This window comes from Chelonoidis abingdonii, chromosome 18 (assembly GCF_003597395.2).
Source record: "Chelonoidis abingdonii isolate Lonesome George chromosome 18, CheloAbing_2.0, whole genome shotgun sequence".
NCBI classification, from domain to species: Eukaryota; Metazoa; Chordata; order Testudines; family Testudinidae; genus Chelonoidis; species Chelonoidis abingdonii.
The window spans coordinates 17,144,592-17,157,603 of NC_133786.1; the positions used below are offsets into that span (position 1 = coordinate 17,144,592).

General features: G+C 40.3%; 1 protein-coding gene across 4 annotated transcripts in view; it reads right to left on the reverse strand.

The window, feature by feature from the left end:
- CADM1 (cell adhesion molecule 1) overlaps positions 1–13,012 on the reverse strand; it is a 294,651-nt gene that overhangs the window by 143,546 nt on the left and 138,093 nt on the right. For 2 of the 4 annotated variants that reach the window (XM_032796113.1, XM_075073457.1), the window contains exon 1: positions 6,317–6,486. The exons of the other annotated variants lie outside the window; for them this stretch is intronic. In XM_032796113.1, the coding sequence (XP_032652004.1) occupies positions 6,317–6,467 (151 nt within the window). In that variant the 5' untranslated portion in view covers positions 6,468–6,486. Of the gene's footprint in view, positions 1–6,316; positions 6,487–13,012 lie in introns of those variants that run through there. 4 annotated transcript variants of the gene reach the window in all.

Below are 13,012 nucleotides of genomic sequence, written 5' to 3' on the forward strand. Positions count from 1 at the left end.
GAGAGATAAAACCTTTCGTTTCTACAGGACAGTGACCAAATCTACTTGAATATTAAGTACAAATTGCCTGGTTAGAATAATAAATGCAGGATTAAGGGTATAAATGTCAGACATGCACAACATATATTCCTTTGTGATTCAAGCCTCAGATTTAAAAAAAGCGGGGGGGGGGGGAGCGTTAGGAGGCATAGGGCGGCGAGGGGGGTGCACAAAGGGGAGAGGATCCTTGTCTGCCTGCAGATAAACTTAAGTAAATAATGTTCGCTATGAACTCTAAATGAAGAATGACAATTAAATTTTATAATCATCTTCACACCTTCAGGACTTACTTTATATTTTCTCAGGCTCATGACCCATGGGTTGCCATAGCAACTAGGCAATCCTACCTTATCTGACTCACATTTACATTCCTTACGGCTGCTTCCCTTTATGAATTAAATCCATCATGGCCTTCTATTCTCAATGTAAGAAATTCTTCGGATGATCTTGCAGAAACAAGGATCAAATGCTTTGACTGAAACACACTATCCTAAAGCTAATTGAATGGTGGTTTTCTTGACGAGAAGATATGACCGTGGCACAAATGACTCATCCAATTTTGTAGTTACTCGCTTTCTGCGCGCGCACACACACACAAAAACTTAATACGATGCAAATATGAATCTTGTAGTATGCTCTAGTTGACAGAAGCCAATTGAAAACTGGGCACTGACAGACTCAGGGTATGTCTACACTACTAGCTACGGGTGCGATTCCCCAGCTCATGAACGCATATTGCATTAGCTCCAGGAGAGCGAGCCCAAATATAAATTATAGTGTAGCCATGGTAGCGCTGGTTGCAGCAACGGAGGTGCCTCCACGACCACTACTACAGCTACATTGCTATTTATAATCACACCCTATCTCAGTGCAGACATAATCCCAGTGTGGCTGACAAACATTCTAACTGGACAGGAATCCAGTGTAACCGCACAGGTGAAGACGTACGAGGGAAGGGCTGTAAATTCACTGAATAACTACTATGACAGTGCAGCTCTTTCGAGCCTTTGCAATTTTCCCTTTTACCTCAAATCTTCCTCCAAGGGATGAGCCAGCTGCAACGCATGCTGGGCTCAGGAAGCTGCATCCCAGTTCATCAGATAGGATTTGGCCAGAGGCAGGGACCCTTGATGTCTAAGCATAACACTGCGACAGCTCTTGCTCAGAGAGAGAGGGAGAGGAGAGAGTAAGTAGCCCCATTTTTCCTTCCTATGTGTATTTAATGAAAGTAACCTCATCTTTGCCCTTAAGAACCCCTATTCATTTGTGCTCTTACTAGCCTAAATCCTTCGGAGCTTTGGTTGTGTCTCATTTTGGTCTCCGCTTCTTATGTTCACATTCTGATGCTCATAGCTTGGAGAGTCATAGCACAAGGAGATGAAGGAGAAATAGAACCTTGGGCAACCACAATGGAACTGGGGTTCTTTTACTTTCAATAGAAGTAACTGTAGAAATGGAAAAACTTTCATATGGAATTAGCATCTCTATTTCAAGTTATTGGATGAGCAAAGCTGCCCTCTCCAAAGGTTCACTAGACTAGAGAGCTGAGTAAGGCAGCACTTGATTTCTGCACGAACCATTTTAGAGTCCTTTGACCAAATCAGATTTAAATTAGAAAATATTTTGCTGAAGCAGGCTTGTCTTGGCCAATCAGCATGTTGCACTGTTATTGATGCACAACTGGTGCCTTACTTAGTTATCTATTTCCTATACTCTAGTTGGTTACAGTCATATAATTATTTTGGACATCAGATGTCTATTTCAAGCGTAAAAAATGTTCACTCCTGTAATTTCATTAACTGGCAGCCATTATTAGCCAGTCCAGACTGAAGGCTCTGGATCAGGTGGTTATTCAGAAGTATACCAGTGTTTGTACTCCAACTGGCAATCATAATCCCTCTATTTAGTATAGAACTCAAGAGGTTCTAGGACCTGACTTAATCCAGTAGCTAATGATGCCCCTCTCATTTACAGAGAATATGAGGCCCAATTTAGCGTCGATATAATCAGGTCCAAACCCTCAAAAGCCAATGGAATTGTGACCGCCTATTTCAGGGCTGAATTTGGGCCATTTTCTAGAATACGTAAGCTCGAAAGACAATCATCTCTTACTGAAGAATACATAAATTCCATTACCAAGAAAATTGGTTTGGCTGGCCTGACCGTAGAACCAGGTAACATATTAAAGTCCCGTGGCCAAGGTTTTCATAAACAGGTGGCTTGATTTTCAAAAGTACTGCATACCCAACATTTCCCTCTGATCTCAGTGGGAGCCGCTGGGTGCACATTACTTTTGAAAATCAGGCCATTTATTCAGGTGCCTAATTTTAGGTCTTTATCTTAGGGAAAAAACCCTACAGGCCTGGTTTCCTAATGGTTTAAAGACTCATGCTTACATTATAGGCCAGGTGAAAGGAGTGAAGGAGGAGGAACAGTTAAGTGTTTCAATCAGAACAGGAGCAACAATGTTCATCTCCTCACTTATAAACCCTTAAATCCATGAACATTTTCTGCAAGAGTCTTTCATTAACAGGATTCTACTATAGTGTAACGAAATTCATATAGCCAAGTTTATAGTTACAGACCTACAGGCAATGTAAGAGTTTAATTTGGGTAATGTACTTTTTATTCACTACTGTTCCTCCATGAGAAGCTGATCTCTAACTTGTGGAGTGCGTGCTTCTCTTTTTTAAATGAGAAGTATTTAAGTTGTCCATCAATAACCCACACAGCAAAGTAGCTATGATCGATGTATGCAGTGAGAGAGAGTAATGCACAGCTAGAATGTCAAGGAAACTTAGCATCATGCTGTTGCATTAAAAAAGATCTAAACAGTATATGTTAAGCAAAACAATCAAAAATTAATACGGAAGACATTTTAAATCCTTTCTATTTCCACTGATTTAATCTGGCTTCTCCTATTTACAGATGAGTAGTCTTCATTCTGCTTTCACATCTCTTCTTGTACATACTATATTTATCTCCATTTCATTGCAAATAGTTCCTGAACATCTTGTCTGGGCAGCTTTACGCCAGAAGTATGTACATTTCTGCTTTATCTCTTGCCTGCATATTGCTTATTGGGAGGACAATGAAAATGTGCTTCCTAGTCATCTGTCAGCTCTCGCTATCCCCTGGGGAAATGCAGGCTGAAATCAGGACTGTTTGCTCAACAGCACCAGATACCTTCACATATTTTATGAAGTTTGGATTTAGACTAGTAACCATTTCCATCAGTACTGCTTAAGAGGTAGTTTCTACTTTTTGAATTACTCCATTTCCTTTGAAATGAGTAAACAAGGATAACACATACACAACTAAACCTTTAACAACGTAGACGGAGAAGACCACCTCTTGGGACCAGACTCTGCTATTGGATGTTTGCATCCGAAGATAGACTTTGATCCTTGTATTGTTTCCTCTTTTCAATAAAATAAATGGTGCCGTATCCTATATACTGTATCTTATTTCCCTTGTTTCCATGAAACATTTATTCAGCACTTTGCCTCTCCCTCCCTTTGGCGTTTAGTGATTATTTCATACAGCACTACATCCAGCTGTGAAGTATTTTCTTGCTGAAAGACCACAGATTTAAGCAACAGGACAAGATGCTACAATGCTTTTGTACGCAAGAACTTTCACCCTATTAAAAAGCAGGAGGCATTTCATTTTGGAAAGATAACTGGGTTGCTCAGCTTCCCGAGAAAGGTTCGCAAGTCAAATATAGAGTCAAGAATCTATGTGCACTATTGGGATTCTGAGTAGTAGCCGTGTTAGTCTGTATCTGCAAAAAGAACAAGGAGTAGTTGTGGCACCTTATAGACTAACAAATTTACTTCAGCATGAGCTTTCGTGAGCTACAGCTCACTTCTTCGGATGCATAGAATGGAACACACAGATTCTATTGGGATTCTAACCATCAATAGAATTAGAGCATATTATGTAACATGATGCACGTTAGTCCACTAGCTGAAGAACGTGCTGGGGGAGGAAGGGACACCAAGTTTCATTCTAGGAGCAACTCCAGAAAGCTTTCCCCCAACATCGAGATATTAGCAATGCTGAAAAGTTAATCAACTGTGTGCAATACATACCTTCTGCAATGTACTGAGAATTTTCTAGGCCAGCTTGAACTGAAACTATTTACAATTAGGAGTTATATTAAAAGCCCTTTGCAAAAAAAAAAACCAATTCAATATTCAATAATTTAAGTCAATATTCTTGTTTCCCCTTTTATCCTTTCAGCCAATACAAACTAATATGAATGATAATGACGTGTCACCCATGCCGTCTCAAATACACACTTTATTCTTATGTCCTAATACAGTCAAAGCTGTGTTATTCAGCACTTTATCAACCGGAAAGCTCTAGGAACCAGCATTTCTGATATCCATTAAAAAAAAGTCTGGGTGGCACAGGGCAGGCAGGCTCCATACTTGGCTCCACATGGCTCTCCAGAAGCAGCGACATGTCCCTGCTTCTCATAGGTGAAGGAATGGACACGGGGACTCCATAGCTCCCATTGGCCAGGAATCACGGACAATGGGAGCTGTGGGGGCGGTTCCTGTGGCCAGAGGCTGCACACAGAGCCACCTGGCCGCACCTCTATCTAGGAGCAGCAGGGACATGTTACCTCTTGCAGGGAGCCCCCGATGTGAGCACCGCTCGGATACCGTGCCCCAAAAACCTTCCCCAGCCCCCTGACCCGAGTTCCCTCCTGCACCCAAACTCCCTCCCAGAGCCTGTGCCCTGACCCCACATCTAGCCCTGAGCCCCCTTCCAGACACAAACTCTCCCCACTTCCCACCTCTTATCCCTAGCATGCCAGATAAAGCTTTTACTGTATTTATTCTCACTTCCAAACAGATTACTGAAGTGTAATGAAAAAAGTTTATTTTGGGTAAAAGAAAATATTAACTGTCAAACCCTATTATCTCATCAAGCCAGACAAACAGAAGCCGATTTAACACACAGTTTTAAGACATGGTGAAATTTTCAGAAGTACCTAAGAGAGTAAAGATCCAACTCCCATATTCTCATTAATTTTCAATTAAAATTGGACACCGAATCGCCTTAGGAGCTATTACAAGTCCCACCCACAGATTGCAATTTATAAATGATTTGCATTTTTCTAAAGCACCTTCCCTATGAGGCTCTCAAATGATTTACAAGTTTTAGCAAATCTCACAATATTCTCATTTCTATGATTATCACCAAACCCCTTTCTTCTTTAAGATGCATGAGGAGGAAACAAGCACAAAATTTAATTAAATGAAATACCAAGCTCATATAGAAACTCCATGGAATAGCTAGGAGCAGAACCTAGATCTCCCTAGTCCCTCTCTCCATGTGTCATCCATGAGATCACATTTCTGCCAAGACATTCTGACCCAGGACTTTGTTATTTCAGCAGCAGCAGACGCCAGTTGTTAAGCAAAAGAGAAAGAACTGAAGCACAGGAAGCTGGATTTGTAGTTGGCTCAGTAGTTTAGGGTACAGACGCCCCAGGTTATGAAAATTCAACTTATGCAAATCTGCACTTATAGAAAAAGTTCCATAAGCTAGAAAGAGGAGGGTGAGGTTTTTTGGGGGGGAATAGCGGGGCGCATAATGGTCGGGTATACATTTTGACTTATGCAAAATTCGAGTTACGCAAGGCGTTCTGCAACGGAAGGCTTGTGTAAGTGGGGAAGCATCTGTACTGATATCCCACATCTGGAAATTTGGGTTCAACTTTTGAGTTCAACCCAAAACAACATCAATCAGGTGGTCTCAAGCCTGCTTCTGGTAGTCATTTACAGACAGCTTCCCTACTGTGCCAAATTATGTCTATTTGTTTATGCCATGGCAGAGACTGGAGATAAACAGGGAGCTGGAGCAAATGGGAAATGGTGCATTTTCACAACTGTACAGAGCAATCTTATACATCACTTTCCTTTTCTACTCCTAGTTAGAACTGGGACTATAAAGTAACTTTATGAGCCTTTTTAAAACAAATGCACAGATTCTATATCAAACACAGGAAGTTCTGCAACTTTCACAGAATCTTAGCACTGACAATCACCCCTAAATTTTGAATACAACCTTCACTTACTGTTGCATTTAAAAAAAAATACCAAAAACTTTTAAGTGTAAAAGTCAAAAGGACAAATTAAAAAATGTACATAAGGGTCACGTGTTCTTCGCATAAAAGGCCACAACAGCACACAAGAAGCTGCACTCTTAGTTAAGGAGCACAGAGCTCAGGTTGGGCAGGCCCACAGCTGAGTCTACTTACCAGTATATGCCATCAGAGTCTCTAGAAAAAGAAAGCAAGGGATCTTTTCACTGCATGGTTGTCTAAGTTCTTCATGGCCATTTAGTGTTTGACTTGCAACTTTAGCTTCTTTCATGGGACATGGTGAAAGTGAAGAAACCACTCTAGACATGTACACAGGCCACTTTTACCACACCCAAATGAAGGCCAAGATGGTTATTTAAGCAAATTTAACAAGTCTGCACATTTATTTCCTGCAAAACAAAATGGAGGGAACATTTTACACCACGTGCAGAAGATGCCAGAGTACAGCTTTCCACACCTTGCTATGAAATGGGCCATGAGGGGCATGAAGTCCATCATGCCCATCTCTAGGGTGCTTTTATAGCAGAAGACCTTTAGAGGATTTGTAGCGACCTAGCACAGGGTTTTTTTTCAAGAGTACTAACTAGAAAAGGGACTCTATCTGTGGAAATGTGTTACATAAATTCTTCTGTGCCAAAGAGTATGATTTCCTTTTTTCCTTCAACTCACTGGAGTTGATACTAGGAAACTTAACAGATCAAATTACAGAGGGCATCCCACTCTACACATTCTTACTTCTGACAATTCTTCATTGTTTTGCAGAAAGGTGACCTTCTCTGGAGTATGAGGGGGATGGGATGTCTGCTAGGGAAAACCTGGGTTGGATTCAAACAAACCCTGGTACATGGGACTGGAGCAATTCCCAGCCACCCTCCTGTCTCCCTTTCTAAAAGCCTTCCTGACAGCCCTTTTGGTTGGCTGGACAACATGTCTAACCCAGCAGACTACCCTGGCATCTTGTCCCTCAAAGGAAGGTGATATGCTGCTCCTTGCATATTCTGTAGCTGTGCTAGATAGCTACTGGCATAGGATTAAGTGGTGCACAAAACAGCTGAAACAGGCCATTGATAAATTCAACCTTCTATTGCATCCAATTCAGCCTGCCATCCGTGTCCTGTTAATAGTTGTTTATGAGGGGAGGGAGGGTGCATTGATGCACTGCTCACATTAGTTCCTTTCAATATAACTTTCCACTGGTTACAACTTGCAACTTATGCTGTAGGTAAGGAAGTGGATGTGGCACAAGGTGTCTTTTCAGTGCATGCAGTGGCTGCAGTTTTGATGCAAGGTTCCAAGCCACATAGCTCCTACCCTCACAAGTGTCCCAGTGCATGTGTTCAGTATGAGCAGGAAACCATCCTGGTTTCTTGCCCCTTTCCCTCTCCTCCCTGCTCTTGGAGGATGCAAGTTCACGTTAGCATGTTGCAAGAAAAATCTTCCATAAAATAGACAGGTCAGGCTCCCTGATGAAAACCATACAAGGGCATAAGTAGATACCCAAGCTGGACGGGTTAACTTCTGGCAGAAGGATATAACATGCGATTTCCTTATCAGCTGAGAAATAATACTTAAACTGTGTTTTTAACATGGCAATTTGCAATGTAAAAATTTTAAACCTGCACTTTTATTTCTAGGTCAGAGGCCGCAGTCAGGATTACATGTCCTGAACTGTGGGCAAAACAGAGAGGAAGACATGGTTCCTGCCCCAAAGAGCTTACAGTTAAAGCTGACAGTCACACAAAAAGGCAGAGAAGAGGACTACAATAACAAAATAAGTATTGTTTTAAATGTACACATCAGCTTATTGCATTATCCTTACAGTCCGATATAAATAAGAGCATTTTACTTTGGACAGCTCAAACAGAACCTTCCCTCTCATGAGCAAAATACATAAAAACTAGACAACAGATGAACACCCTCATCAGTTTAACACTTCTTCCGTCCATCCCCGCCACCCCCTTTAAGCGCAGCCTAACCAGCAGTTCCATATTCTGACTCTCAACACAACAATGCTCATGTTTTGATTGCTGGAAGACAGACTGCTATAAAAATGTACAATTGAAATGCATTAATCCATTAATAGCCGCCTCAGTACAGCTGGAACAATAGGAATGTCAGCTTATCAGAATGCGTCATGAACACTAAGTCCTACCCAGAGTATCAGTTTTTACAGTTAATACTTATCCTGGACTTAACGTTAAGGCAGATATTTAGCTAAGGCAGAAAATTAAACTATCAAATTGCATTTCAAGCAACTTACAGGGACATCAACAGCTTTAAAGAAAAGTCACATTTCTCCCACTTAATATTTTTTTACTTCTGTTAAAAACCTCACCACATAGGATTCAGGTAACAAAGACTAGGAACAATTCTTTCCCCCTGCTTGCTTACTGTGCACATCTGACAGAATTATACCTGGACTCACTTTCACTCTTTCCCCTGTATAATTATTTTCCCTGCGTATTGGTCTCTCACACACCAACAGGAAAAGAGAATGTTGTTTTCAAACTGCAGGGAGCCTCGGGGGCAGTGAAAATACCTGAAAATGCTTTTAACTCGTGTTGGTTTTTTTTTTAATCTAGGTTTCAAGTTGAGCAAGTCCCTCAAAAATCCGTAAGACACCACAGAACAAGAAACCCACAGTGACCACACATTTTGAAATGCAAATTGGTATCAGGAGTGAGCAGCACCAAAAACAAAACAAGATGCCTCTAATTGGCTTGAGTCTTGCCATTTCTTAAAGAGCACCAAGATCTGTATTAGAATTCTGCTCAACAGCAGCATCCACTGGCGTTAGAATGCAAAATTTCTGTTTTTTCCCCATAACAAGTGGCAAAGACGATGTCGCACAATCTAAACAGAAAAATAAACTGAAATAGTAACACGGACAATATTAAAACAACAAGAGGTTGTAGAAGTCTTCCTCTACAATACAGCCAGAGTGTTCTGCTAACACGAGGGCTGGGAAGTTTTGCAGGAGTTCCAGACAGTGTCTCTGAAATATCATCATCCCTGTTTCACAAAGAGATTAAGTGGGTTACTCAAGGACACAGGAGTCATCTGCATCAAAGGGATGATTAAAACTCAAAACGTCCCGATTCCTACCATATTTAAACCAACACATCACACCTCTCCCCAAAACCAGTGAAATCACAGCTCCATTTACAAGGAAGGCCCTGTACACACAAATAGTAAGAGACATCCCTGCCCTTTGTATTCAAAAGAATTCTTTGTATTCACTTTTTTGTCCCTACTGGCTTTTATTTGCAAACACTTTATAGAAGCGCTTGTATTACTGTAGGTGACAGTTGTGGCATGACAAAGCAAACGTTGGGGGGAAAAGACATCTAACATCTATCAAACCAATGACTCCATAGGGCTCCCCTTAGAATAAACAGCAATGTTGTCATTGTCTTCTGTGGGAACAGGATTGGGCAAATGAAAAATATTATTTTAAATGTAGATAAGTAAGTTACATTTTATACCTAAATACCATATGAACCCAAACAGCTTCTAAAGTTATACCCATTTTGACAGTTATCAAAATGCAATCTGAATATTCACGAACACCAGAAAATACTATTGCTACAAGAGAGACCTCGTTCAGTGACTTAAAGCAAGTTCATAAAATCATAAAAACTCCAACCAAGCAACTGGGCTGCAGATGGTGTTCAGATCCTGTGCTGACATGTTGAACAGTTTGATTTAGGTACCGCTCTTAGCAACACTGGGTGTCTGCAACAGAAACAGCTGCCTTGAATGATTTCAAAGTACGCTCCTGTTAGAAATGTTCTTTGTGACACCAAAATCAATTTCCTGCTCCTTTACTAACTACTCTTCCAAAACTAAGAAATAAGTCCCCCTTAATCTAGTCTTTTACAACTCGTACAGAATGTGTTTTTAAGCGACATGACACAACACGGAAGCACATTAATGTGTAACTGCTATAAGTAGCATTATTTTGATAAAGTGACTAGCAACAAGACAGAATCTGATCCATCTTCATTATGGAACTCTATAAATCCTCTGACAAGTCCTGAAGAGAGAGCCTCTTTGTACCCATACCTTATATTTCTATCTAAGACAGAGCATGACATAAATGGTCTCAAGATGGTAGAGGCAGGAAAAAGAAGAAATGCAACATTCCCTCCTGGACCCTTAGAACTTTTAACTATTTGCATAAACATATGTGGGACCTGTACTATCTCACACTGATGATCAAACGACAGCCACCTCTGCAACTCCAAAAAACCTGGTATGTATATTTAAGCCATGCTTGTAAATCACACCTATTCAAATTGGTTGGGAATCCAATTAAAAACAGTAACAGTAGTCTAGTATATTAAAACTAAAACAAACAAAAATATTTTTTCTTTTTCTAGGTTGTTTGGAATTTTTTGCATTTGACCATACTTTGTGCGCAGTTAGATGTGTTTGTTGATGAGCCAGGCCCTTCTCTCAACTCCATAAGATAACTTCTACTAATAGCAACAGCAACACTGAATCGGCCATAGGAAGGAATACAAAGGAGCGAAGGAAGGTTGGCTTGCATATGTTTGGTGCTGTTGCTCTCAGGCGAGTCCTAAAAAAATCTTTTTAATCAAGCAAGTAAAAGAAACCCCTTTATTTCTTTAAGTTTTCAATGATAAACCTTCAGGAAACAGAGTCACAACATTGACTTTTCAATTCGTGAATTCAAGTTGACAGTGATGTGCTAAGTGCTGCGCCAGTCAAGCCACCCGATGTGTCTCACCAGTCAGGGAATAGGAGAAAACATTTCAGTTGCTGTTGAACCAGCCCTCTTTTCACTGTTCTGAATTATCATTATGGGAACAGCCAGGGGTACTCGAATGGCTTTCCAATACGCCAATCACTTCATAGGCCATTCTGAGGAAGAATTTCTGGAAAAACGCACCACAAAACAATGATATACCTGAGTTATATCAACGATATCTTCATCCTCTAGACAGATGCCCTACACTTCCTCATAGATTTCCACCACAACTTCATCACTAGCCAGCCTCACCTTCTAAAGGAAGAAGAAACTAAACAGATAGATGGAGAATAGAAGGAAGGGGAAGAAACCAATCAGAAGGCCCGAGTGGTGGCTGGCCACTTCCTGAAAATATGAAGGTTTAAGGAAAACAGTTGTTCTAAGGTACCTTCTATATACAGTAAGAATCCCCAATTGTGCTACAATACAGCCATGCTGTTAAGAGTTACTTGTAGCCCATGACATGGATACTCAAATGAATACAATGGGCGGTACTGAATGGCACTGCACAGCTGATGACAGGGAGATTTATATTTGCAGGAGGAATTCAGTTACCTGCTCAATACAGGACCAATCTGAAAATACACGTAAATATATGTAAACAGCTCATAAATCACCTTAGGTTTTCAATACCTTTGAGAACAGTGTTATCAATATAAATATTGCTCTTCATGTGTCACTATAATAATGCCTGCACGTGTAATTTTCACTCCATGCATTTGAAGAAGTGGGCTTTTTACCCATGAAAGCTTATGTCCAAATATATCTGTTAGTCTTTAAAGTGCCACAGGACTCCTCGTTCTTTTTGGGGATACAGAGTAACACAGCTACCCCCTGATAATCAATATAAAGAAATTATTTAAAAGTCCAGGAAATTGCTCATCCATCACCAAACTTTTATGTCATCAGCACCACTCGCTTCAGCAAGCCTGGAGTTTAACCGTGCATAATCTATCAAACCTGATCCAGGGGTTTTTGTTTAGTGTCTCAGTCACTGGCTACTGCCATCCAACAGGTGGGCATGCTCGAGTGGTGGATCTCTTGCACCTGAGTGTGAAAGAACATTTTCATATTTCTTACCTGCAAACAGAAAGAGAAGACAAGGTTGTCAGGTTTCCTGGCCAACACAATATTTTGTTACTCTGAAACCAACATGAAGTTGCGCTCCACTTTGCTCTATGCAGACAGCAAGCACACGAGTCCATAGATGTTTATTGTTCTAAAAGAAAGATTTCATGTGCGTGAGAGAAACCATGAAACAAGCAGATCTATTAGGATAAAATCCAAATATATCCACAGGGTTTCTAAAGAGCTGGTTCATAAGCTAATAATGGTGACTCACAACTGAGTAATCAATATACTGATTGGAGGCCTCTATCAATTAAGTTAACATGGACGCAGTGACCAACTGAATGAATATATACATATAAATATATATTTCAATAGATCATTGAGTACATGTGAACATATATATCCATATATTTTTTCAAAAGACATAAGCAACAGCTTTCACCATCTTATGTTAAATTTATTTTTGCTTATCTGACCAGTTCCCATATGGCAGAAGGCTAATGACTGTTCATCATCATCAAACAGCACTGGCTATTTACATCCATCCTGTAACCATGACAGCTGTGTCACTAATTCCCTAACCACATCTACCACATGAACCAATCATCTGGCATAAAGCTGCAAAATGAGGTACCCTACAGTCATTATTCACCAAGCATTTTCATTAACAAACTGCCCTTAATTACAGTGGTAATTGCAAAATTATTTCATAGCAGCAATTATTTTTCTCAGCCCAATCCAAGCTATTTAAGTAGGACATTGCCTATGAAGATGGCATAAAGCCAACTAATCTATGACCAAGAATTTGCTTTAATTGTGTTACACACTTAGTTTCATAATACTGCATCGAAAACAAGGCTTTTGATATAACACATCTTTTATATGTTGGGCAGAGAGAGTTCTGAAGAGAATATGTTCTAACCTGTCAGAACCCTGAACTGAAACAGAGAACATAGGGAGTTTATTCTATTAAATAATAAAATACTTAAAATCTACATGAAATTTGA